Source organism: Stegostoma tigrinum, chromosome 10 (assembly GCF_030684315.1).
Source record: "Stegostoma tigrinum isolate sSteTig4 chromosome 10, sSteTig4.hap1, whole genome shotgun sequence".
NCBI classification, from domain to species: domain Eukaryota; kingdom Metazoa; phylum Chordata; class Chondrichthyes; order Orectolobiformes; family Stegostomatidae; genus Stegostoma; species Stegostoma tigrinum.
The window spans coordinates 38,120,131-38,146,175 of record NC_081363.1 but is presented as its reverse complement, the minus strand read 5'-3'; the positions used below and the strand labels follow the sequence as shown (position 1 = coordinate 38,146,175).

Here is a 26,045-nt window from a genome sequence, read left to right as displayed (position 1 = left end):
CTGTTTAATCAGTAAATACATTGTCATTGGACTGAATCTTCCATTCTTTGGCAAAGACTGAGTTGCCCTGAGTTTCTTGGAAGAACTTCTGCTGCAAGGCCTAGTGAGATTTATCGCCGTATCTTACCAAACTCACAACTTGCTCTGCTCTTCATATCTGGCGCTATCTTAACACATGCTGTTGCCCTAAAACAACTTGGCGCTAGGTGGATATCCCAGAACTCACCAGTACCCTTTGCACCTGTGCCATCTTTAAAGGACTCTTGTACACCTTGACAAGCACTGTCAGCCCAGAGCACTGTTCTTGACATTTGCCCCAGACTTGAAAGACGGGGAAAACCAATGCTACATTTTTCAGGTAGCGACCTGGATGCAGATTTTGGACTTAGCATTGCAGATGTGAGACTTTCTATTCTCCCAGGACCAGCAGTGGAGGCCACAAGACCAGACCATGCTAACTTACTCTGAGATTGCCATTCAGCTCTTCACCCACGATGTTGGTAGCAGTCAGACTCTGACCACCCTGAATGGCTGACCGACCGAGCCCAACGCCCTGGGCTGGTATCAAAGGCTGTAGTCAACTAACTGTCCCAGGGCACTGAGTGAAGAATATCTCCCTTCACTTGATTGTTTTTGGCTGACAACCAGGATGTGTGTGTGTGTCTGTGTCTGTGTCTGTGTGTCTGTGTGTGTGTGTGTACTAAACAGCAAGACGTGACAGAAGTAATATGAGCCTGATACCTCTGGCTGAGGGGGCAGAATGCAAAAGGCAGGGCAGGGATGCTATGAGCATCTAGATAGGCCTGGAATGAGTAAGTGGTATGAGAGCAAATGAAGGCTGCGGAAATGCAACCCAATGAGCTGTGTATTTCCGATCACATAGAGTCCTTGCTGCAACATCATAATGATGATTGTCAGTGCAGCCCAAAGAGGAGAAGCATCTTTTAAGTGAATCAGAGATGTGCCATGATGGTTCCTAGATGCTGGCACATGTCAAATGCCAATATCTGTGGATATGGGGGTTCATGTACACAGTGCACATTGAGTTGAGATATTGGTGTCTGGTGTCCAACTATGGAGGTCCTTTTGAGAGCTGAATTTACCAGCCTTGGTCTCCCTGTCACGCATTCTCAACATCTGGCTTGTCTGGAGAGTTTGCTTAGAAAGCTGAACGTAATGATGCGAGTTGGGCCATTAGCATGGCATTTAACAAGAACAATCCTATCTACTTGGCAGGTTGCTGCTACCCAGCCAGAAACTTGGTACTCCACTTAAAAGATAGCATAAAAGATGGAGGGAGATGCTTCTTATGCCGAGATGGGTCTCTCTAGACTGCTCGTTCAATTCTGTCATGAATCTTGTCATAGCCCACATTGCTTAGATGCCTCGAAGAATGCACTCATTGTATTTTTCAACTGCCAGAAAGGATTTGTTTCAATTTCCTCGACCTATTTTTCTTCTTAGCTCTAAAACTTAAATCAATTCTTCAAGTTCAGTATTTTGAACAAAAGAAGTACCACAAATTTCATTACTTTAATCATCACACTGTGAAATTTGAAGTACCCCACCTCCCCAAAGGACTAAAATACATAATGTTGTTTTTTTTTGCAAGAATCTCAAGAAAGCAGATGTTCAATTAAAATTACTAGGATGGGACAAACACAATTCCCACCATTGTATTCAGAACATTAAATGCATAGTAATGTTAAAATTTTTAAAGTAGCACAAATTGGTGTACACCATTCAACATTCATGTTTCCCAAAATAAACTGACCTGCTCTGTCCACCCCGTCACACTTTCCTGACTATGTTCTTTCATCACAACCAGGCTGTTAAAAGATGGAAGCAGGGTTCCAAGTGAGCCACAAATCAGACAAATGAAGAGCCTGAAATCTTTCAAAAGATCAATATAGTGGTCAGCATGGAATCACTCTATGCATTAGGCCTTCTGGAATTTCCTCTGTTACGGCCTGTATCTTCGAGCCCTACGTTTCAATTTCATCAATATAAAGCCTTAAAAATTACCTTTACTATATAGCCCTGACAGAAAATGCTTTGAATTCAACCTAATTTTTTTATTACCTTGGCATTTTTCTCTGTTAGCCATTCATTGATGGAAAGGGACCTGTTTTTATGTATTTATGTAGTTTTATACGATGTCCTAAGGCACTGGCCAAAAGAGTTGTTGAACAAGATTTGGCAGCAAGTCAAATGAGAGAATTGGGGGAACCAAAGACTAAAAGTTTGGTCAAACAAGAGATTTTTTAAAAAAGTACGACAAAGAGGGAAATGTTTACAGAAGCATTTCCCGAACTTAGAACCGTGGTAGCTGGTGGATTGGCCACCATTGAATGGAATGTTTAAAATCATGGACTCTCAAGAGACCAAAGTTGGAGAAACGTGACCACTTTGAATGATTGTACGGTTGGAGGACGTTACAAAGATAGAGAGGAACGAGGCCTTGGGGGGATTTGCAAACAAGGAAATGAATTTTAAAATGTAATGTTTGCTTATTCAGTAACCAGTATAGAACAGCAAGCAAGCTCTATGTTTTAAAAAAACAAATACAGACATGAGCATAATTATTTTTGCAGTCGGCAATTTTGGAAATGTTTTCTGTGTTCGCAAGCAAGCCTTTCAAAATTAGAAGTATTTTGTTTGAATCAGGCAAGGCCTTAGCACCCCGGAGTTACTAGTTTAAAAGCAAAAACACACGAGGGTTCACAGAGACTAAGTCTGTTCGAATTGGAGCATTGTGTCTGCTACTACCACATTATTCCATTTGTTTTTAAGTGATTGATTGATCAGCTCTTGGAGTGGATCTAAAAACTTCTTTGAATGATTTTTTTATTGGTTTAATTCAAACAATGCCCACTTTAGTGTTATTTGAGGTTGATTGTGGAAAGTAACATACGTCTCATCTTAACCCTCATCAAACCTCTTTATTTATGTTTGTGTCTGTTACAAAATAAAACAAGCTAAGAACTTGTTACACCTGTCTTTAAATATTGCCCAGATTCACTGAATGTCTCTCATCTTCAAAAGGAAAGTAGGTTTAGGTCATTTCAACCTACTTGCTGACCTCAAATTATCCACAGCTTAATATGTCAAATGATCAATTATATTAATTGTTGGATCGAGTCGAGGAAATTTACTACTACTTTAAATTCAATTTAGAGGTGGTGTTAGACCCTGAAAAACAGGAAAATAAAATGTATTCCGTAGTAATACATACTTTGCCATCTCCACTGTTGTGTTGCTTGTATGTTTTGTCAGATAAAATAAAGTAATACCTTTGGTATGATGAAGAAATGCCACCTTGATAATCTGAATATTATCAGCAGCAGGGTTACATTTTTAAAATTCCAAAAATGAATAGGTCTGTGAAACCAAATGATAAAATCTCAATGTTGTGACACCAACAGTTTATTGCAATAATACAAATTTATCCAGTTGTTTTAATAATACAAACACCCTGCCAAAAGGGTAAATAGCATTTCTTGTGTTGATCAGACTTATACAGAATCTGGTTAATAACCCTTCTTCTTTTTAATGAAGGTTCCTGAGCAATTTGGTCCAGTGAGGACAGTAACTAAAGGAAGGGGAGAAGTATTGCTAATTGGCACAACAAGGAATTTCATTCTACAAGGCACTTTATCTGGAGACTTTCACCCTATCACCCAGGTAAGGAGCAGATGATTATAAAACATGCCTGCATTATCTTTGCAGTTTCCTTGGGTTGCAGGGAGGAATTTTCACAAATCATTACTGCATTTGCGACCATAGGGCATAAACCATTCTCGATTCTACCCCTGATTAGTTCCCATTGCAAATCACTCATGTGGAACCTGCCACAGTCAAAGTGACCATTCAAACTTGAGATTTATACACATCCTTTTGTAAGGCCCAGAGCAGGTTGGCTTTCCATCTCTGAGATTATTCTTGGCTGTGGTGTAACAGTGCAATATAATGGGCAATAGTATGAATTTCAATTGCTGCTGTTGTATTTCAGTTCACCGCAGCTGGGGAGGCGACATTTGCTTTTATTGTTCATCATGCACAGTGGCCAATGAATCTTCATAGTAATAAATATTCAATGACATTTGAAGACATTAGTGAGCAGTCAACTGTAGTGCATTGTGGAGAATTGGTCGCTTTTTGTGCAGGCTGCCCATTTGCAATCCTCTTAACCAGAGAAACCTTTTTAGACAATAAATGTATCAAACTTCTCAAACTAAGACCAAGCTAATCAGTAATATTTGATACCCATTGTCATTATTGGTAATTTTATTTTGCTGAGAGATAAATTCAACATTTCCAAAGTAACGATTTTGGATAAACTTGTCACAGAAAATAATGTTTATAATCTCCTTATCTCCCAAGGCATTTCCTATGTTATTCTGAATTTGATTTCTGGAAAGTTTTTTTCAGTTTAGCTCTTGAGACTGATTTCTAAGAGCATTTATTTGCATTATATCTTTTACAATACCTGTAGGGTCACACAGATGAATTGTGGGGTTTGGCCAGTCATCCAAATAAGGAACAGTTTCTAACTTGCGGGCATGACAAACATATCACTCTATGGGATGCTGTCTCGCATCAGACCATTTGGAGCAAAATCATAGAGGTATCCTTATTTTCTAGATTTTCTTATTGGTAATTGGAAAACTTAGATTATTGCATAACATTACCCACCTTGAAAAGAATAGCAAAAATATGAGATTAATGAAGAATTAGTTAGAACTTTAAGTTTTAAAAACTTGTTGAGGAAAATAAGACTCAGGCAAAGTTCCACTGAAGAAAGAATGTTAGTAGCAAAATAGTAGGTGAAGAAACATATTGGCAAGTGCACTTAGAGTTTAGGACAGGCAAAGCAGGGAGATCCGTACAGAGGGAATTGGAAACAGATAAAAAAAAATAAATTTGGTTTAAGCCATTGAAATAATTTTTGCCTTGTATTTAAATAACTTTTACTAATGGGAAGAAACAGGTTTTTGCACAGCAGATATGGTTGCAGCATTGTTTAATTATTAAAACACTGTTATTGTAAGGAAATGTTTGCTTAGCAGGAAACATTCCACCTACATAATTACTGTACATGTTCAAACAAATGAGATTTCAAACCTCTCAGTGCAGTGGGGTTCAATTAATCTATTACTAACAGTCTATGCTTCTGAATATGTTTCCTTGAAATTCTAGGACCCAGCTCAATCTGCTGGTTTCCACCCATCAGGATGTGTTGTTGCTATAGGAACCCAAACTGGAAGGTGAGTATGAATAAGAAGCTTCTCCATCAGTCAGACTCCACAATGACAATTGCTGGTTTGTTTAAAACATCTAATAATGTACATTTAGAGAAGAACAAAAAAAATTGTTATGCACAGATGACATTTTCTGAAGTTAACGTTATAAACAATCAAGACCAAGACCTTCTGTTTGGAAAAAGTCTGGAAGTAGAAGAGTTTCTGGGACAGAACCTGCAGCCTACTAAGGTGAGAAAACCCACTGGATCTTCTGGCAGCTGATTGGCTTCCTAAAAAAGATTAGGATCTTGGAGCCGAAAATTCCACCTTCCCGGAGCTGCTGGCCAGTCAGAGGCCAGTGAGCCTCGAACTCAGCAGCCCCATGGTGGAGGTTGTACTGCAGCATGCATGACAGAATACCTGGACTCCCAAGGATGGAGGATTGCTGATGGTAAAACTGAGTGTTGTTTGCTGGTGGGTGGCAGTGTTGGTTTCTCATGTTTGGGTGGTAGAGAGACAGGTGGAGTCAGGGGGATGGGAAGTGAGGTCGGGTGGGTGGCTCTCAAAGAGAACCCCACCACCCACCTGCCAATCTAGGACCCGCCCCTTGGTCGTGGACAACTGAGTGCATATTGAGGGACTGTACCCTCCCAGCCCCATCCCAATGTAAGCTGACTGTTTCTCATCTCAGCTCCAGCCAAAATGATTGCATCCCAGACAAGATGAGGCCCTTAAGTCATCATAAACTTAATTAGGGCAGGTTCAGGAAGATGTTGTAATTCCTGTCTGCTACCATCTCAGCAAAATTAAATCTACGTCCCACATAAAGGCCTGAAAACTTGCGCCCTATGATTTCAATCATCATTTGTATTAAAAGGGAGAAAATAATCAAGAATTTCTGTTTAATTGCTTGAATTATAAAATGTTGCAATACAGTCAAACCTATTGATAAGCCAAGGAATTGCTGCCAGCTCAAAATGAGTAGTATATTAAAGTGAATAAGGGCCATTTTGGTATTGATATGGTTTTTACGTACAAATTAATCATTTTAGATGCTAATTGAAATACGGTAGATTTGGATAGGCCATTCATTTGGAACAAATAAATAAACAGTACATGTACCTGTTTAACTTGTACCGGGGAAATGTTTCTTTCAAATTATTTATTTGTGGGATGTAGGTGTCACTGGTTGGGCTAACACTTATTATTCGACCAGAGTTGCTCTTGAGCAGGTGGTGATGAGTCATCTTCTTGAACTTCGATCCTGCTTTTTGTGTACAGGACATAGCTGGGCAATCTTTTACATTGTCAGGTAGATGCCAGTGGCCTAACTGGAAACTCCAGTATTACCAAGCAAACATGAATCGTCATCAGTACCGATTATTTTTAGACACCCAGTATTATAATAACCTAACCTGAGATCCAAACAAACTGAAAGAAAAGTAACACCAACAAAATCTGTTCTTTATTACTGCGGTAAATCTCATGTGGTGGCTAGTGATTGACATGGTGGAATTTATTTTTCTTCGTAAATGGAACAACTCCATTTTCAGTGCCCTATCCTAAAGTGGCTTAATTTTATGGATTAGATTTTTACAACTGAGGCAAATGCCTCAAGGTGGAGATTTCTCAAATTGGCTGATCTGTGCCAATATGATGAATTCTGCCACATGCAGATTTTGCTCTGGGGAGACACCAGCCTTATTCCATTGGCTCTTCTACCTCTGGAGGTCATTCAGAGGTGGCCTTCGAAATGGGTGAAAACCAGGATGGGCTAGTTAGAGGGCTTACTTCAGTTCCATGAGAATCCACCCCATTTTGTAAAGTGTTAGTCTGTGTAGCCTTCAACCCTCATTCTCCCACACCCCACATGTTCCTTCCATACAATTTGACACCTCCCCTACAGGCTCCTTCAATATCACCCAATATTGACAGACTTAAGGAGAAATGTGCAAACGAAAACAATAAATTTCCAACAATCCAATAGAGCTCTATTTTTTAACATTTCAATCATGAAAGCCAATCAAAAATTTTAAATCCCCTCAAGGGGTCAAATCATTATAAATACAAACAATCTTCTATTTTGTGATAGTAAGAACTGCAGATGCTGGAGAATCTGAGATGACAAGGTGTATAGCTGGATGAACATAGCAGGCCAAGCAGCATCTTAGGAGCAGAAAAGCTGACATTTCGGGCCTAGACCTAAGAAGAGTCTAGGCCCAAAACGTCAGCCTTCCTGCTCCTCTGATGCTGCTTGGCCTGCTATGTTCATCCAGCTCCACACCTTGTTACCTCAACTTCTATTCTGTAACCACATCAGAAGCAGCTATTCCTTCAATAGCCTGTTTAAAACAGTGAATCAATATTAGAGCACACCTTTCAGCTTCATATATTTAGTTTTGAAACTCACCCAAATATTTAGAAGTTGCATAGTCCTGGAATATTGAAACCACAAGAATAGACGGCAATTTATACAACAGTTGCTTGTCAATCAGTGCACTTGGGAAAACGTGTGTTTAATGCTCACTCTAATTGACAGCTTTAAATTCTTTCATTTTTAAAAGGCTATGGCTTTAAATAACTTTAAACTTCGACATTGAAAGAAACTTTACCCACAATTCAAAAATATTATATCTTTTCCATCAATTCAAGATTCCCACACTGTGGGTTAAGGCCCTTAGAACAATGTAGAATGGAGTGTGTTTAAATCCAGCACTAATTTCAAATTGGCTGGGCGGACAAGCGTTTTACATTTGTGCACTTCACACTCCATCCCCTTTTCCTACTAGTATGAAGCCATATTGACTGGAAATGGAGGCAGGACTTCAAAACTGCGAACATACAGGCCTGTACTTATCAGTAATTCCTACAAAAGTTGCTGAGTAATCTGATTAGCTCTGCACTTCAGATTGCTTGACATACTTAATTAGGTTTCAATGGAATCATCGTTTAATTTGTTTTATACATAGGTGGTTAGTTCTGGATACGGAGTCAAAGGATCTGGTGACCGTTCACACTGATGGAAATGAACAGCTCTCAGTCATGCGTTATTCACCAGGTACCCATCACTTTTAAATAGTTCAATAGAAGTTTATATTTAGCAAAGAAGAGATCATCCCAAAACCTCTTCACTGACTGGTGTAACTTCTCACAACTTTACGTTTGCAGGTACATAACAGGCAGTTATTATTTTCACTTTAGTATTGATTATTTTTAATATGTTCTAGTTGCTGTGCTGGAAATAACTCATCACTACAGTACACATTAAGTTTTTCGTTTTCAGTTATTGTTGCCTTTACAATTGAAAAAATACCAAAACGTTGATTTTTTTTAAAAAGCAAAAAGAATAGATATCTGAGATGAATTGGGTAGCTTAGCAAAGATGTGATGGGTTTACTGATCTTACTTTTATATTGTGCCATTCTATGATTGTTTTTGCTAAAACGAATTTCAAAAATTTAGCAAGTTTTTACCTCCTTTTTTTCTCCGATCTTGGCAAGAATGAACCAGGTGTTCTCTAAGCTATACTTTTCAGCATTTATATTACGGTTACTTGTCTCCTTAACAAATTTTCTATCCATTTATTTGTTGTCTTCCACATTATGATAGATTACCGTTGATGACAGTCTATATATATCACCAGTTTCCCTATAGCTGCAGTGTAATTGTGTAACAAATGGCTGGCGAATGGCATTCCTGATGACGTAGGACCATACATCATTTACAGCTTTTCTGACGAAATTCCTCCCGGCAGGAGCAAGGAGTCTAATGCTAGATATCCAGACACCCAGAATGCCTTGATTGGCAGTCACTTTGCTTTTGATTTTGTTATTGTTGGTTCTAAGGCTACACCTTGATGCTCTGACTTGTGGCTCCAAATGGCTGTTAGCTCTCATTAAAGCTGCACCATTCCAATTTTCTGGTTCATGTGTTTAAACGTCTCGTTGTGTTTTTAACAAAGGTTTTGTTCCAGATTTCAATTCCTAAGCACATTCCTATTTAGTATTCCTGAGGTCTAGTATTTTCATTTAGATCATTTCCCCTGTAGTTTGCACCCGAGAGATGCTAATATAAATATTGACGATCTGCATACCCAGTGCAGAATAACCTGATAGGTGGCTTTATGCTAAAGACTGTGAGAGAGAATTGGACAATTAGTATTCAGCAAAATATGTATTTACCTGCACCCTAATGAGACACAATTCTTTTTTAGTTTGAATCAAAAATACAATTAGCATTGCAGGTGTTTAATGTTTGCCTTTTCTGACACAATCACAAGTCTACATTGTGACAAACAATCATATTGATGTCAGCATTATATCATTGGCAATATTGAGTTTAAATTTGTGAGACATGGACAGTCATTGAGACATAGTGACTGCATGATAGGATTAAAAATAATGGAAACTGGTGAAGGATGATATTTGTGATAGTAATATTTAACTGATATTGCTGTAACGTTAGTCATGTCAACCAGTGACATTTTATTTTAATTGAGAAGGATAGTGTACTTTTGAACTGTACAAGTTTATTCCAGTTTTATTATTAGTGATCTATTCTACTTTGTACTTTTTTTTTAGAGGGAAATTTCTTAGCAATTGGCTCCCATGATAATTATATTTACATCTACACAGTTAATGAGAATGGCAGAAAATACAGCCGAGTTGGTAAATGCTCAGTAAGTTGCATTTGATGAAAATTGAAACTGCATTGCATGTTGTTTTTGCGTTACAAGAGTGGTTTATCAAATCAATGAGAGTAATGTTAGGAACCAAGAAGGCCATTCAGCCCATTGAGCCTGCTACGCCATTTAAGATTATTATGGCTGATCGAACACTTCAGTGCCTTTTATCCACACTATCCCCATGACTATTTACATCATTGATATTCAAAACTGTATCAGCCGTTATATTAAATATACCCAAAGTCTGAACTTGAACAACTATCTGGGAAGAGATTAAAAACATTCACTGTCTTCTGGGTAAAGAAATGTTTCTTTATCTCTGACATAATGACTTCCAATTATCTTACAGGATACTCTATCTTTCCATGTAAATATTTTGTAAGTTTGAATGAAACCACCTCTCATTCTTCAACACTCTGGAGAACACAGGCCCAAATTCCCAATCGTTCTTCATAGGACAGTCCTGCCATCCTGGGAACAAGTCTACACAGACAGATGTTCACCTGCACATCTGCTAATGTGGTCTATTAAATCAGCTGTTCCCAATGTGGCCTCCTCTACATTGGTGAGACCAAGTGGAGGCTCGGAGACAGCTTTTTAGAGCACCTATGCTTGGTTCGCGACAAATGACAATACCTCCCAGTCGCAAACCACTTCAACTCCCCCTCCCACTCCCTGGACGACATGATCATCCTCCAGTGTCACAATGACACCACACAGAAACTGGAAGAGCAGCACCTCATATTCCACCTTGTAAGCCCATAACCCAATGGTATCATCGTGGACTTTACCAGTTTCAAAATCTCCTCACTCCCCGGCCTCATCCCAAGACCAACCCTCCCCATTACCCCTGCCTCCTTGACCTGTCTGCCCTGTCTCCCACCTATCCGCACCTCCCACCTCACTGACCAATCCCCACCACTACCTACCTGCTATCACCATCCGCTCTACCTACCCCAGCCCAACCCTCCCCCCACCATTTATTTCAGAGCACCCTTCCCACCCCCCATTGCTGACGAAGGGTCCTGACCCAAAACATCAGTTTTCCTGCTCCTCTGATGCTGCCTGGCCTGCTGTCTTCCTCCAGCTCTACACTGTGTTATCTCAGTCTCCAGCATCCGCAGTTCTTACTAATCTCTGGTGAACTTCTGTTGCACTCCCTCTATGGCAATTATATGCTCCCTGAGGTAAGGAGACCAAAACTGCACACTGTACTCCAGGTGCAGTCTAGGTAAGCTCACATACAATTGAAGCAAGACTTCATTACTCCTGTACTTAAATCTTCTTGTGATAAAGGCTGACATTCAATTAGCCTTCCTAACAGTTTACTGCACCTTCATGTTAGCTCTCAGTCACTTATCAGCAAGGACACCCAAGTTCCTCTCCACATCTACACTTTCCAGTCTCTCAATTTTTAAAAAATATTTCGTGCATCAATGTTCTTCCCACCAAAGTGGACAACCTCACATTTTTCCACATTATATTCCACTTGCCATGATCTTGCCAACTCACTAAGCCTGTCCAAATCCTCCTGAAAACATCTTATATCTTCCTCCCACCATGCATTCCTGCTTAGCTTTGTATCATTTGCAAAGTTGGAAATATTACATTTGGTCCAAAAATGCAAATCGTGTATGAACAGCTGGGGCTCAAGCACCCTGCTAGTCACAACCTGCCAATGTGAGAATATCCCAATTATTCCTGCTCTCTGTTTTCTGTTTGTTATCCAATCATTACATTACCTTCCATCCCATGTGTCTTAGTTTTGAGAATCAACCCCCTGCCCTCTGAAAATCCAACTTTACTCCATCCATTAGATGTCAGTGTAAACTGATAATGGTGTCAGATCATTCATCTATTATATTCCTCCCCAATAGGAATGAAGATTGTGAGTGTATGATGAGCAGCTAATCCAATAGCAGCATTTACACTAATCCCATTGATATTACTCAATCACTTTGAAATCATCACCTCTTATTGTGCTGTAAGAAATTTCACATTTCACTCAGGGTATTAATAATTGTGCAGAGCTTGCCTGAAGAAAATAAGGCATCAAAAGAAGTGTTAAAATGCTTTGTAACATTTTAGTGCATGTAATATTTGAAATAATAACACAAAGGCAGGGAGTTATATGTATAATTGCAACCAGGTTTACGTCTCATTTTGATGTCATTCTCTTTTTTTCTTACAAACCCCTCCCTACCCCACCAATAGGGTCACTCAAGTTTTATCACACATCTTGACTGGTCAACTGATTCGCAGTATTTAATGTCTAATTCCGGGGACTATGAGATCTTGTACTGTGAGTACACATTTTCTACATTCTGAATTAAAGTTAGTTTGATTTGTGAATTCTTTTTAAAAAGGACAATTCATGCGACCAAAAAGCGAATGAGAGACATTTGCAACATTCCAATATTAAACTTCTTATCGGAGATAGCAAGAACTGCTGATGCTGCAGTCAGAGACAATACAGTGTGAAGCTGGAGGAACACAGCAGGCCCGGCAGCATGAGAGGAGCAGGGAAGTTGACGTTTCAGGTGGGGACCCTTCTTCAGAAATGGGGAGGGGAAGGGAGCTCTGAAATAGAGAGGAGGGGTGGGGCTGGTGAAAGTAGCTGGCATGCTGATAGGTGGATGCAGACAGGGAATGCGGGGGATTGGTCAGTGAGGTGGGTGGGGCAGATAGGTGGAGGAGAAGATGGACTGGTTGTGTCAAGTCAAGGAGGTAGGGATGAGTGGGAGGGTTGGACATGAGGCCGGGGGGTTGGGGAGATTTTAAAACTGGTGAATTCCATACTTAGGTCATCAGGCTGCAGGCTCCCGAGGTGGAATATGAGGTGCCGCTGTGACAGTTTGCATGTGGCATCATTGTGACACTGGAGGAGGTCCAGGATGTACATGTCATCCGGGGGGTGCAGGTGAGTTAAAATGGTTCAAGACCGGAAGGTGTTGTCCTTTGTCACATACAGAGCACTGATGCTGTATGGAATGGTTTCCGATGTGTATGCTTGGTCTCATCGATGTAGAGGAGGCCACATCGGGAGCAACGGATACAGTAGACCAAGTTAACAGATGTGCAGGTGAACCCCTATCTGATATGGAAGGTTTGTTTTGGGCCTTGAATAGAAGTGAGGGGCCGGGTGCAGGCGCAGGAGTAGCACTTCCTGCGGTTGAAGGAAAAGACGCAGGGGTTGGTGGGGTTAGTGGCAAGTGTGTCGCGGATGAGGGAGTCGTGGAGAGAGCAGTCACTATGAAAAGTAGATAGGGATGGGGAAGGAAGTTGTAGGTGGTGGAAGTGGTGGAGAATGATATGCTGGATGCAGAAGCTGGTGGGGTAATATGTGAGGACATGGTGGATTCTGTCTGGTTTTGTTGCGGGGAGGAGATTTGAGGGCAGAAGTGGGAGAAACGTAAGAGATGCAGTTGAGGGCATTTTTGATCATCGAAGGGGGAGAGTTGAGGTCCATTAAATAGGAGGACATCTGGGATGAAATCCATCTTGGGAGCGGAGGCGGACAAATCAGGAGTACGGGATTGCATTCTTGCAGGAGGATGGGTGAAAGGAGATGAAGTTCTCCTGCTTGTTTTCACACCCTCACAGCATCATCTCACTATCTTCAACCTGAAAACCCTCTGAAAAATCTTGTGTTCCTTCAATTCTGGTACCTTACATAACTCGCTTCACCATAGACATCCCTACTTTTAAATTATGTAGGCCCCAGTTGGTAATGCGCCACAGCACGGGTAGAATTGCAAACAACAGTTGCAGCAAGTGACAAAGTCAAGTCAAAGGCTAGATTAGAGCATCCCCTATTGATGTTAAACGGAAGTGTCCAAGTTAAGCAAGGATATCTTAACATGGGGCTCACTTAACATGGGGCAAATTCACGAAGCAGTTAACTCTGTTCACATACTGATCCATTTTTTTTTACTGTGATGAAGAAATGGCTCCCACTATTTGTTACATGCTTACACTACAGCATTTTGAAGTGTGGTTACAGCTGCCCAAAGACTTATTTGTAGAATTTTCAGCTGCAATCTATAATACATAGAATCATTTTCAGTATGGAGCAACAATGCCATCTTCAATCCAATTGAAAAATACTAACAAATAAGAAGTGTAACTCCTACAAATGAGTACATTTGGGTCATTGTGGGATGTGAAAAATTTTTAAATCTCAAAACCAAACACAGCCGACCTCCAAGTTGCTTCCTTCTAATTTTAACGTAGGTGGGACAGAGGTGTGGTGGTTGTAGATGACCAAGCTGCACTCGGATGGCTGGTTTAGTATTTAAATATGATAATGAGGCTGCCGGCTACATATTATTCTTCAACCTTAATCTCTGACTGGACAGCTTTCCTGGGTCTTGAGCCCCATTAAGTAAACAGAAAGAAGTAACCAATTTAAAACACTGTTTGTGGTCCAGACAAAGCAGGAATGCTTCTAATGATCTACTGATTAACGTGCTACTTCCTCTCCTCCAGAATTGCCCATCAGCCCTGCAAGATCAACAAGCCGACCCTTGTCCCCAGGATTGAACACAGTCCAAGGTTGCCAACTCACCCACATCCTCCAACTGGACAAAGTGATGGTCAGGCTCCCCTCCCCCCAACCCCTCACCTGCCCCTCCCACAACCCCTTGTCACATGTCCATAGTTGAAGGCCAACCCTCCTGCTGCTCAACTGCTGCCTCCTTCAGACCATTCCCTTCTTGGAAGTCAAGACCGGCATTGAGACAGGGACCTCACTGGAGGCTGAGGAATGCATGTTGTCGAATCAAAGCTCTGGGGTGTCTGGAGAAACCGTGCTCTCTGAGTTCCCCAACAACTCCTGTCACCACCACTGAAAAACTTGCCTCAATCAAAGTTGGGGCATGCTGAGTCTAAACCACTAAATTTAAATTAGAGTATTTAACTTGGTGTAAAATCATGGGCGGAATGTAATTAGTTTTTAAAATGTCCAACACCAATTACTTTCTGAAGGAATGGAACTCCACACTTGTAAAATTAAGTTTTTAGGGCCAGAACATTTATTTGACAGTATAATTGATGCATTGTTAAAAATGTTCTTAAACCTGATGCATAAGCTGCAACTTTTTATGGTATGTTTAGTGGGTAATAAGGGGGTAAAGACTACAAGTTCTTACCTACAAATGGGATATAATGTTGAATCTACAAAGGAAGTACCAAGTACTGCTGTTTGTGGAACAAATGATTTATTGAACAGCAGATTTGTGTTTAAGTTTGTATGTGTAACCAGCAGAAGTTCTTGATCTATTTATTCTGTATAACTGCATGTATAGACCAGTAACTCAAGAGTAACTTAAGGTCAACATTTTTTTACACATAAAAACCAAAAGAACTGTGGATGCAGTAAATCAGGAACAAAAACAAAGTTGCTGGAAAAGCTCAGCAGGTCTGGCAGCATCTGTGATGGAGAAAACAGAGTGAAACATTTTGGGTCTGGTGACCCTTCCTCAGAACTGATGGTGGCTGGGAAAACGTCAGTTTATATGCAGAATATAGGGAGGTGGGTGGTGTAGGGAGTAAATGATTCAATAGAGCCCAAAGAGAGAGAAAGGCAGTTGGACAGACAAAAGAGTTGCTAACAATCAGGCTGGGAGGGCGAAGAGTTGTTAATGGTGACTGTTAGTGACTAACAACAGGAGGTATGTAATGGCAGGCTACGTGGTAACAAGGCCTGGTGTGTGGGCTGGGGGCTAGGACATGGGAGAGTTTAGGCCCTAAAATTATTGAGTCTGGAGGGCTGTGGGGTCCCCAAGTGGAAAATGAGGTGTTGTTCCTCCAGCTTATGCTGGGCTTCACTTGAACACCGTAGCAAGCCAGAGACAGAGATGTTGGTCAGGGAGCAGTGCAATACATTGAAGTGGCAGGCAACAGGTAGTTCAGGGTCTTTGTTGCGAGCAGAACGTAGATGTTCTGCAAAGTGGTCGCCAAGTCTACACTTTGTTTCCCCAGTGTAGAGGAGGCACATTGTGAGCAGCGAATGCAGTAGACTAGATTCTGGGAAGTGCAGGTGAAGTGTTGCTTCACCTGGAAGGTATGTTTGAGACCTTGGATACTGGGGAGGGAGGAGGTAAATGGGCAGATGATGCACCTTCGCCGGTTACAGGGGAAGGTGCCGTAGGCACCTGTCTCCCTCCGAACTGACTGTACTCCGTGCACTCACATCTAACCCTGACTTTGTCATCAAGCCTGCCGATAAGGGTGGTGCTGTTGTAGTCTGGCATACTGATCTCCACCTCACACACCAGGCCTTGTTACCACATAGCCTGCCATTACACACCCCCTGTTGTTAGTCACTAATAGTCCCCATTGACAACTATGCACCCTCCCAGCCTGATCGTTAGCAACTCCTTTGTCTGTCCAACTGTCTCTCTCTCTTTGAACTCTATCCTATCGTTTACTCCCTACCCCACCCACCTCCCTATTTTCTGCATATAAACTGAGGTTTTCCTAGCCACCATCAGCTGTGAGGAAGGGTCACTGGACCTGAAACATTAACTCTGTTTTCTCTGTCACAGATGCTGCCAGACCTGCTGAGCTTTTCCAGAAACTTTGTTTTTTTTTTACATATATGTTATTTTAAAATCATTTGTTTTAGAGTTTGAATTTTGAACAAGTAGTGTGTAGGTTTTGGTCTATGTGCATGAGCTATTTAGTAATTAGCTTGTCAATAATTTAAAAGCCATGACATGACCTTTTAAATAAATTGGGAGCGATATTGTCCCTGAAGTGATAATTGGTATTTGTTTGCATTGGGAAAGTTCTATGAGTAAAGTAATGAACATTTACAGAATAAACATCAAGGACGATTAGCTTGCTTTCTGTTTAGAAGGATCACGATGTTTCTCTCAGAGGAAAAATCCATAGTTTGCAGAGATTCTGGTTGAAGCTAGGTGCATAAAACAGTTTCTTCTAGAGAAAGAAGTTAGTTTAGAACTGTTAGGAAACAGCTTACCTTAGAATAAGGATTTTACTTTGAAAGTACCAGACCAGGTAGGAATCCTGAAGGGGTCATTCACAGTCGAGAAAGTCTAAGATTAATTGTGTGCCTAGTTAAAGAAGAGGCTACCAAATTCTCAAGGCCAGGAATTGAAAGCAACAGCTAAATTAAATATTTAATTATGACAGGGAAGCAAACATGGTGCAATGTTTGATTACTGTAAAATTACTATTTTGGGATAGATGGGATTATACTTGTACTGTGTGAACATTTTCCAAATTATATCATACATAAATATCTTGGTTTATTCTAAATTACCTTCATTTCTTTTACATACTAAACTTCTGTTTCATTGTTAAAACCAAATATGCAGGCCTATACACTTGTGTCTCAGTGAAAGACCACCTCATTAAGTTAAAAAAAATTCATCAAACCAGAACTCAGTTTGGGAATCTGATTTGTCCAATAATAAAATCAGCTGGGATCATAACTCTAGCATTATTTCTCCTACAACATCCAGGCTATTATAAGTATAAGCATTAATTCCCGGGGTCTAGTGTTGATAGATAGCCATGTCTGTTGCAGGCTTTCTTTTATTTTACTTACTCATTTTGGAAATTTGAGTGTCTAACAAGGCTCAGTGCTGTTAGCTGGGGATTCCAACATTTTGACCTTGCTTAATTTAAGAATAACAAGAGGAGTTCAGGTTGGGATGGCATCTGACTTCAGAGGTAACTTAGATGGTGTTCCCCGGCACATCCTATCCTTGATTTTGGAGATTGCAAGGTTCGGAGGTGTTGATGAAGTCTGAAAAAGAATATTATCAAGTAAATAGAGGTAGACATTTACTTGTTAAGACTTATTGTAATTTTAGATGTTGACACTGTTGTTGAAATGAATTGATTTTGAGTGAGTTAAAGCCAGTCCTTATGATTTCAGTCTGCATTTAAATGGATAAGTATGATTTGTGCTTATCAGTAATTATTCCCATCATAAGGATAACTTTGATGGAAGCAAGCTTAGTTTCTCGAATCTGTAGCTTTATGCCTTAAAGTAATTCCAGAGTAGCCTGTGGAATCCAGAGCATAGTAATAATATTTGTTATTTACCATTCACTCCAATGTGATTGAATCCTTGAATTTTACTTTGTTTTTCATGAACAGGGATGCCTTCAGTCTGTAAGCAAGTGGTGAGTGTTGAACAGGTCAGGGATGTAGAGTGGGCCACTTATACCTGCACATTAGGATTTCATGTTTTTGGTAAGTATTTTTCTCAGTTGTCTTTAATGTGAAGTCTTACAATCACACTAACGTTATACTGTAGCAAAAAATATACCCATCTCTGGGAAAGGTTTATGGCTGTCTGATGTTTTAATACTGTAAGTTGCCTCCTGCTGTGCCAACAGTGCTGCCCAGTGCTATGGTGGTATATGCTATCTTGTACTCTAGTGTTGCTGCCTTATACTTTGAGCCTGCAGGTTGTCTGGTGCTTTTGGGTTACAGAATTTCTGTTAATTGCATCTTAATATTATCATAATTGTATCTTTTTGTTATATTGTTGGGCATTAATGGTAGATTCAATTGCGTTTCTGTGTATAAAAGCAGATTGAAACTGTGTTGATTGAATTTGGAAGTGCATCTTTGGAACTCAGTCAAGCATTCATTATGAAACCATCTGACAATTATATCAATGAAGCAGGTGACCTGATGTCTGTTTCTCAAGATGGCCTCAGAATAAAGATGTAGCTGAGTTCTGAGAATCAGTAATAGTTTTGCTCAGCAGCTATCTGTTTACACAGGCTAAAGTGGAGTATTAGTATTGATTGAATGACAACTTTACGAGGTTAGAATAAGTTATAGTTTCTCAGTATCTGTGTGTTTATTTGGACAAGACTGGGTGTTGTGAAACTGGGTAAAGCTTCTGTCATTGAAACTATGAATGACAATGTCTGATTGAGCCATTAGTAAGATTGCAAAAGCAGCAGGTTCTTCAAAGTAGATTTCTGGATGGATTTCTTTAATTAGCATTTAAATATTGTTATAAAGATCATTAATTTTATACATTGTAGATTCTAGTTGAGGCAGCATAGAGATAGAATGGTCAGGGATAAGGGTAGCCGGCTGGAGGGTCTAACAGCCTTTAATACAATGGTGGTGGTGGGGCCGGGGGTGGGGTGCGTGGTGTGGGTTGTGGGTGGTCTTAGCTGCTGTCTCAGCACTCATTGTTTCTGAGGCCACACCTGAACGCTTAGGAAATTTCTGGACTTGAGCTTCCAACTCATGAGCAACAAGCATGCCCAATATATTAGACCACCTTAAGGTAGACTTGAATTTAGGATGTTAAGTGTAAGATAAAAGAATGGGTCACACAAAGCCAAAAAGCCCTGGTAAGGTAATATGAGATGATGGTAAGCCAGTACTAATCGAACATGTTTTCAAACTGTTAACATTCATTCCTTGTGATTAATCACAATTCATTATAAAATCTCAGACTCTGAGGAGATGATAGAAGTCAGTAAGATACCTTGAACCCTGTGTACTCTTGTGTTTGACAATGACGATTCTGATCAGTGGAAAGCAGTCAAAGACTGGATGGCGTAATATGTGAAAACAGAGTCACAGGCCCATTATCCAGACAGGGTGCTTGAAACATATATTCCAGTGGCTTCTACTGTAAGGAGAAATATGACAACTATGTGGCTTACGGGAAAAGACACTGGCAAATTTAAATTAGACTCAATTTCATTTCTGCCAGGGTCATTTGCTGCTGACCTCATACAGCCTTGGTCCAAACATGGGCAAAAGAATTGAATTCCAGACATGAGGTGAAAGTGACACCAAGGCATTTGATGGAGCGTAGCATCAATGAGCCCTAACAAACCGGCGTCTGTGAGAATCAGGGGAAAACTCTCTGCTGATTGGAGTCATACTTGGTACAAGGGAGGATAATTGTGGTTGTGGGAGGTCAATCATTTCTGTTTCAGGACATCACAGCTGTAGTTTCCCAGGGTAGCATCCTGGGCCCAACCATCTTCAGCTGCTTCAAAGACAACCCTCCCTCTATCATAAAGCCAGAAGTCAGCGTGTTTGCCATTGATTGTGCAATGTTCACCACCACCATTTGGAACACCTCAGAAACTGAAGCGATTCTTGTCCAAATGCAGCAAGTCCTGGCCAATACCCAGACCAGGGCTGATAAGTGGCAAGTAACATTCATGCCATACAAGTGCCAGGCAGTGAACATCCCCAAGAAGAGAGAAACTAACCGGCTGTCTCCCTCCACAAATGCTGCCAGACCTTCTTGAGTTTCTCCAGCATTTTGACTTTATCTTTAATTCTGAAACAATAACAGAAGTTGCTGGAAAAGCTCAGCAGGTCTGACAGCATCTGTGAAAAGAAATCAGAATTAACATTTGGGGTCCAGTGACCCCTCCTCAGAACTGATTTCGGTTTTTATTTCTCATTCTGTCTAGCCTGTTTCCTGAGAACCTAAAGCATTATTTGTCAAAGGCTGCACCACCAGAAATCGTCCCTTAATGTTCAATAGCATTACCGTTGCTGAATCTCCCAATGTCAACATCCTGGACTTGTCGTTGACCAGAAACTGAACCGGACTAGGCATATAGATACTGTGCCTATAAGAGCAGAACAGAGTCTAGAAATTCTGTGGCAAGTAACTTGCCTCCTGACTCGTAACTGTCTGTGTGCAAAGTTGCACATCAGGAATATGATGCAATATTCTCCAACTGTCTGAACTAGTGCAGCACTCAGGAAGCTCGACATTGTATTAGGCAAAGCAGCTTGATTCACTGAAGATAAGATAGTAAGAGGAGTAAAACAAAGGGAATTAGACAGTTCGAGTGAGTTTGGAGTATACTTGAGGTTCCAGGTGAGGGTTAACCAACATGTCATATTTATTACTGAAAAACCCCTGATAAAGAGACTTCAGACTAGAATGTGACAAGATGTTATGTTTTGAAGAGTGAGTCGGTAGTATAGTTGTCGGAATAACTTCTCCCACAGCTGGAAATCAGAGCTTAAAATATTTGTTGCTTTTTTAGTCACACTTTTTCATTAGGGATTAGAGGTCAGGCTATTCGACATAAAACCTGTGTTTTTGCAGGGCAATATTTTCCAAAGAGAACTACTTCTAAAAATATCTAAAGAGGAAATGTGGAAGAAAAGCTGTGGAAAACAAATATGTGCAATAATGGCTTTAATGAACTTTCAAGATTTGGTATCTTTAGTGAGATCTGCTATGCTGCAAATAGGTTGTGCTTGATTATAGAGGGTTGCTGCAGTACTTTATTGGAATTATATACAGACCTTTCAGACATCTTCATTATACATGTTGATGATTTCTTAATGAGTTGCAGATACTGTGGGATTATGAAATTTGTTTTTAATAAGATCAATCCAGTTTTAAAGCAATAATCTTGTGAAGACATGTTACTGCCATACTTTTAATCTACTTGGCTATCACAGAAAGATAAAATTATAACTAAAAATAGATGGAATACTTAGAAGCTTGATTGGTCATGTGAACTGATTGTATATTTTGACTAGACTGGATACTGGTTCCAAGTACCAGAGTTAAGTACAACGATGAAATATCCTAAAGCAGAGACTGTTAAAGAGCAAACAAAGCATTAAAAATTAAATCTGGGTGAATGCATGCTTAAATTCTCATCCTTAGGTGAACATGAAACTAAACGTTTTTAGCTGATTGTCCTGAAGAGTGTTCTGTTACAGCAATTTTCATAATATCGCTAATGGGTGAGAAGGGGACATTTTGGGGAACTGAGAAAAGGAAGAAAATGTTGTGAAAAGTAATTACAGAAAGAAGCAAGGACAGTGCAGAAATTTCTGAAGAAGGGTCCCAACCCAAAACATCAAGCTTTTCTGCTCCTCTGATGCTGCTTGGCCTGCTGTGTTCATCCAGCATCACACTGTGTTATCTCAGTGCAGAAATGGAATGTCTAAACTGGGAGAAGGCTGATTTCAATGTCATTAGATAGGATCTGGCAAACATTGACTGGATGCAGCTCCTTGAAGTTAGGTCTGCATCTGGAAAGTGGGACTGTTAAAAGTAGTGGAATAAGAATTCATAGCCAGCATGTTCTCCTAAGAGTTTAAGGCAAGGGCAGCAGGCCCAGGGAACCCTAGACATCAGGGATGTTGAGAGTTTGAAGAAGAAAAAGAAGGAAGCATGTTGCAAATGCTGGAAATCTGAAACAAACACAGGGAATGACTTCAGAAGAGTCATACCAGACTTGAAACATCAGCTCTGTTTTTCTCTCCAAAGGTGCTGTCAGACCTGCTGAGTTTCTCCAGCAGTTTGTTAGTACCTCGTTAGTTCAGATGACAGTGTTACAGCATTTAGGTTGTTGTCTGATTTGGAAATTTCCACCTGGATTCAATGTGGTTAATTTGAAGAATTCGAAGTACAGACTGATACATCCATCTGAAGAGTGTGATGGAATACTTTCCTGTTGCCTGGATGTGTACAGCTCCAACAACACTGAAGAAGCTCGACACCAACCGGTCCATTTGTCCCTGAAATATTGTCCATTCAGTCCATGAAATGCAGCCCATTTCGTCAGCCCATATACCAATTTAAACATTCAGTCCCTCCATCACCATCTGCAGGATGTACTGCAGTAATTCACTGAGGCTTTTGAGATTGCTGTTTCCAAATCTGCAATCTGAACCACTTCAAAGAACAACAGATCGAGCACTTGGGCACACAAGTTCTTCTCCAAACTATGCAATGGGGTGTACCTCCATCAGATGGAATGCTGTAGTTGAAGAATGCTGTTTGTCACTACCTTCTCAAGGGCAATGAGGGCTGGGCAATAAATACAGTCTTAGAAGTCTAAGATAGAACAGTCTTAAATTTGTAACCACCATGTATTATTGCACCTTGTGTTGCAGGAGTCTGGCCTGAAGGATCAGATGGAACTGACATCAATGCTGTGTGCAGATCCAATGATAAAAAACTCTTGTCTACAGGTGATGACTTTGGCAAAGTGCATCTGTTTTCATGTCCATGTTCGCAGGCCAGGGTATGATCTTACTTTTACTAAATTCTTCATATCAGTGTCGAACTTAATTTTCTAAGAATTTCATCTCGCTTCTGTTAAAATATTTATTCCCTTCTTCAGGCTGTTTTCCATATTATCCATTCATATTTTCAGGGCCAACCTAAATAATATGCTCCCAGGATTCTAGGTATTCAATGTCTGCAATCTAATGTAATGCAATTCTTCATTGTAAGACTCTATGGGATCTGACTGGCATTTTATAGTCCATCTGCTCATCAATTTCCAGTGGAGAACTGAATCTATTGGTGTCTAATCACACAGCAATCAGTCAAGTGTTGTATTAGCTTCAGCAGCCTAAGTAATGGATCTGCAGTCATTTAACAAAATGAATGAATAAAGGTCAAAAGCCAGTGGGACAAGAGCCTGGTGAATACATCTGGATCATGCCTACCAGAAACTGTGGATCAGCCAGGGGTCATTGCCCTGCAATGGGCTATGCAGGCACATGTCACTTCCGTCACATCTCCAATGCTTGCCTAGCAATTATGTGTGGAATCTCTGGTGTCAACCCAGCCTGTGGGATTCATTGTTCAGGTCCAATCTAACCTTCTCTAGCCCATTAATTGTCCTGTCAACATTCAAAGGTGAAAGTTACTCAATGGATCTTGAATAAGCCTAAGGAAGTGGTGACACCTGGTGGTAGGGAAATCACATTCCTGTTTGGGCCCTCTTACTGTTTAAGGGGCAGCTGGATGATCTGCCCTTACCACATACACAGGCAACTTCTTGAAATGAGGGAGCCCCATGATAATTAAATAGCAACTAGTTCATGGGGTAGTTAATTGGAGCAATGGCGAGAGACTTCTGAATCTATGGAGTCAAAATGGTTTACCAACTTATACAATCCCATAGTGTGCAAAATCTGAACTTCCCTTCATTATATTTCTTCCCTTGACTTGAGCATTGCCGTTTTTCCTTATTCTTGTATCAGAAGATTCAGAGGTTTAAGCTTCATTCTATTTACGAGTGTGTTTCTCACATGATTTCAAAGAATCTCAAACCCCTTTACAGCTGAGCCTATCACTGAAAAGAAGACTGTAAATTTAAAAGATGATATTTTCACAGATCGGATAGTGTGGTCTTGATGTCCGTTTTAGAGCTCATAAAATGGCAGTGCCACTGTTAAGTAAAACTAAAGTAGGATTCAGATAAAAGGCTACAGGTAGCTCAGAACAGTTCCAGGTATGGAAAAGCAGATCACAAAAGGTCTCCCCTTAGATGGAATATTTACAGAAAAGTACATAATGTATAAAACCTAAATGTAAGACCAGTTTCCAAACTGTGGACTCATGTCATGTGATCAGATGATACCTATCACATGATTAAGCTGCTGGGAGTTTGGCCAGCCAGAGTTGGTGATGCTAAGGTGTGGATGGTTTCCTGGTTACGGTGTGGACAGAGGCTGTGGCTGGTCGTAGTTGAACTCCACCACATTGAATTGGAAATAGCCGAGTGCACTCTTGATCGATTTCTGTCCCTTCAGAACTAAAGTGAGCGGAGGTCTCAGTTTGTCCCAACACCTTTTAATGAAGGAATGCTAATTCACAGTTAATTGAGCAAACATATCAACACTCTTCTTTTAACCTTGCAGGCTCCAAGCCACACATATGGAGGACACAGCAGTCATGTAACCAGTGTAAACTTTCTGCACGATGACAGTCAGCTGGTTTCCACTGGAGGGAAGGACATGAGTGTCATGCAGTGGAAAGTCATTTAAACTGGCCTCCTGCCTTGAAATTTGCTTTGGCTGTCACAGTAAATACAACACATGAGATGATTTTTGCCAGAAGTTAAACTGCAACAAAAAAGCAAGCGAAGTTCCTGCACTTTTACAGGCCATGATTTGGCATTTCTGTTAAATGTCAAAGATTTTATTTAAACCTCAGGAAAAATCATGCCTCTGCAAGGTTACTGGTGCATTGTGTGTGGTACATGACTGTTTAACAGTTCAGACAGTCACCTTAGAAAATAGACTTGCTCCTGGTCTCTACAGACTTCAATATGTTTCTCTGTGGTGAAGTGAGGGTAATGTACAGTATTGTTTATATGTTTACCCTAACAAAATATCCATAAACACAACCTTTAATTTTGAGAAATTAAAATAAGCTTTAATGAACTGTTTACTATCGATACAGTATGCACTAAATTCCTTGTATTGACACAAGCTTTGTGTATAACATGTCTGAAATTTATGTCGCAGTTTGTTTTGTATCTGATTGTCAGTCTGTTCCTGAGGCATGTTGAGAGTTGACTTCTAGTTGTCACGGTGGTGGCAGCTGCTGCAAATTTTATTCCCTCTTCCTGTGAAAGGAGCTGCAGTCTTGAGGACAGTTACAATTTAACTGCAGAACCACTGACTAATGCACTCTAAGCCTGCAGAGGCAGTTCACAGAGAGAAAAAGCCTGCACATCTATGACTGTGCAACTTCTACTCCATTTCTGACTGTCACTTCACCCCCCCCCCCCCCCCCCACTCCCCAGCAATATGGTGTATGCATGGAAATTTTTCCCATTATAAACAAAGCTGCCTCCTTGTGAGGAAAAAAAGAGGAAAGGTGTTAGGTAGGGCTGGTGATATAGCTCGCACTTTCAGCAAAGTTGAAATACGCGGTTTACATTTGGAATGTATGTAGAAATTTTTTAAAATGAAAGTTATTGGTGCATTCTTTAACATTAAGGTTCAAAGACTTGTTTTGTGACTGACTGTCAATAAATTAAAATTGCTGAAAGGTATCAGTGTGAATAGATGTCTGCACTTCTTGCCCTCCTCTGACCTATTTCAGATGAATAATGTTAAAGTATTCTAGATAAAACATAATAAAATGTGAGGCTGGATGAACACAGCAGGCCAAGCAGCATCTCAGGAGCACAAAAGCTGACGTTTCGGGCCTAGACCCTTCATCAGAGAGGGGGATGGGGGGAGGGAACTGGAATAAATAGGGAGAGAGGGGGAGGCGGACCGAAGATGGAGAGTGAAGAAGATAGGTGGAGAGAGTGTAGGTGGGGAGGTAGGGAGGGGATAGGTCAGTCCAGGGAAGACGGACA

General features: G+C 40.5%; 1 protein-coding gene across 10 annotated transcripts in view; it reads left to right on the top strand.

The window, feature by feature from the left end:
* eml1 (EMAP like 1) overlaps positions 1–25,818 on the top strand; it is a 248,697-nt gene extending 222,879 nt beyond the window's left edge. For 5 of the 10 annotated variants that reach the window (XM_048537396.2, XM_059649108.1, XM_048537399.2 and 2 more), the window contains 9 exons: positions 3,559–3,684; positions 4,496–4,627; positions 5,200–5,267; positions 8,213–8,301; positions 9,824–9,921; positions 12,142–12,229; positions 18,061–18,156; positions 22,831–22,961; positions 24,592–25,818. In XM_048537396.2, the coding sequence (XP_048393353.1) occupies positions 3,559–3,684; positions 4,496–4,627; positions 5,200–5,267; positions 8,213–8,301; positions 9,824–9,921; positions 12,142–12,229; positions 18,061–18,156; positions 22,831–22,961; positions 24,592–24,717 (954 nt within the window). In that variant the 3' untranslated portion in view covers positions 24,718–25,818. The remainder of the gene's footprint in view (positions 1–3,558; positions 3,685–4,495; positions 4,628–5,199; positions 5,268–8,212; positions 8,302–9,823; positions 9,922–12,141; positions 12,230–18,060; positions 18,157–22,830; positions 22,962–24,591) is intronic. The other 5 variants (XM_048537398.2, XM_048537395.2, XM_048537397.2 and 2 more) reach the window with 3 other exon arrangements.
* Positions 25,819–26,045: the final 227 nt, after the last annotated feature.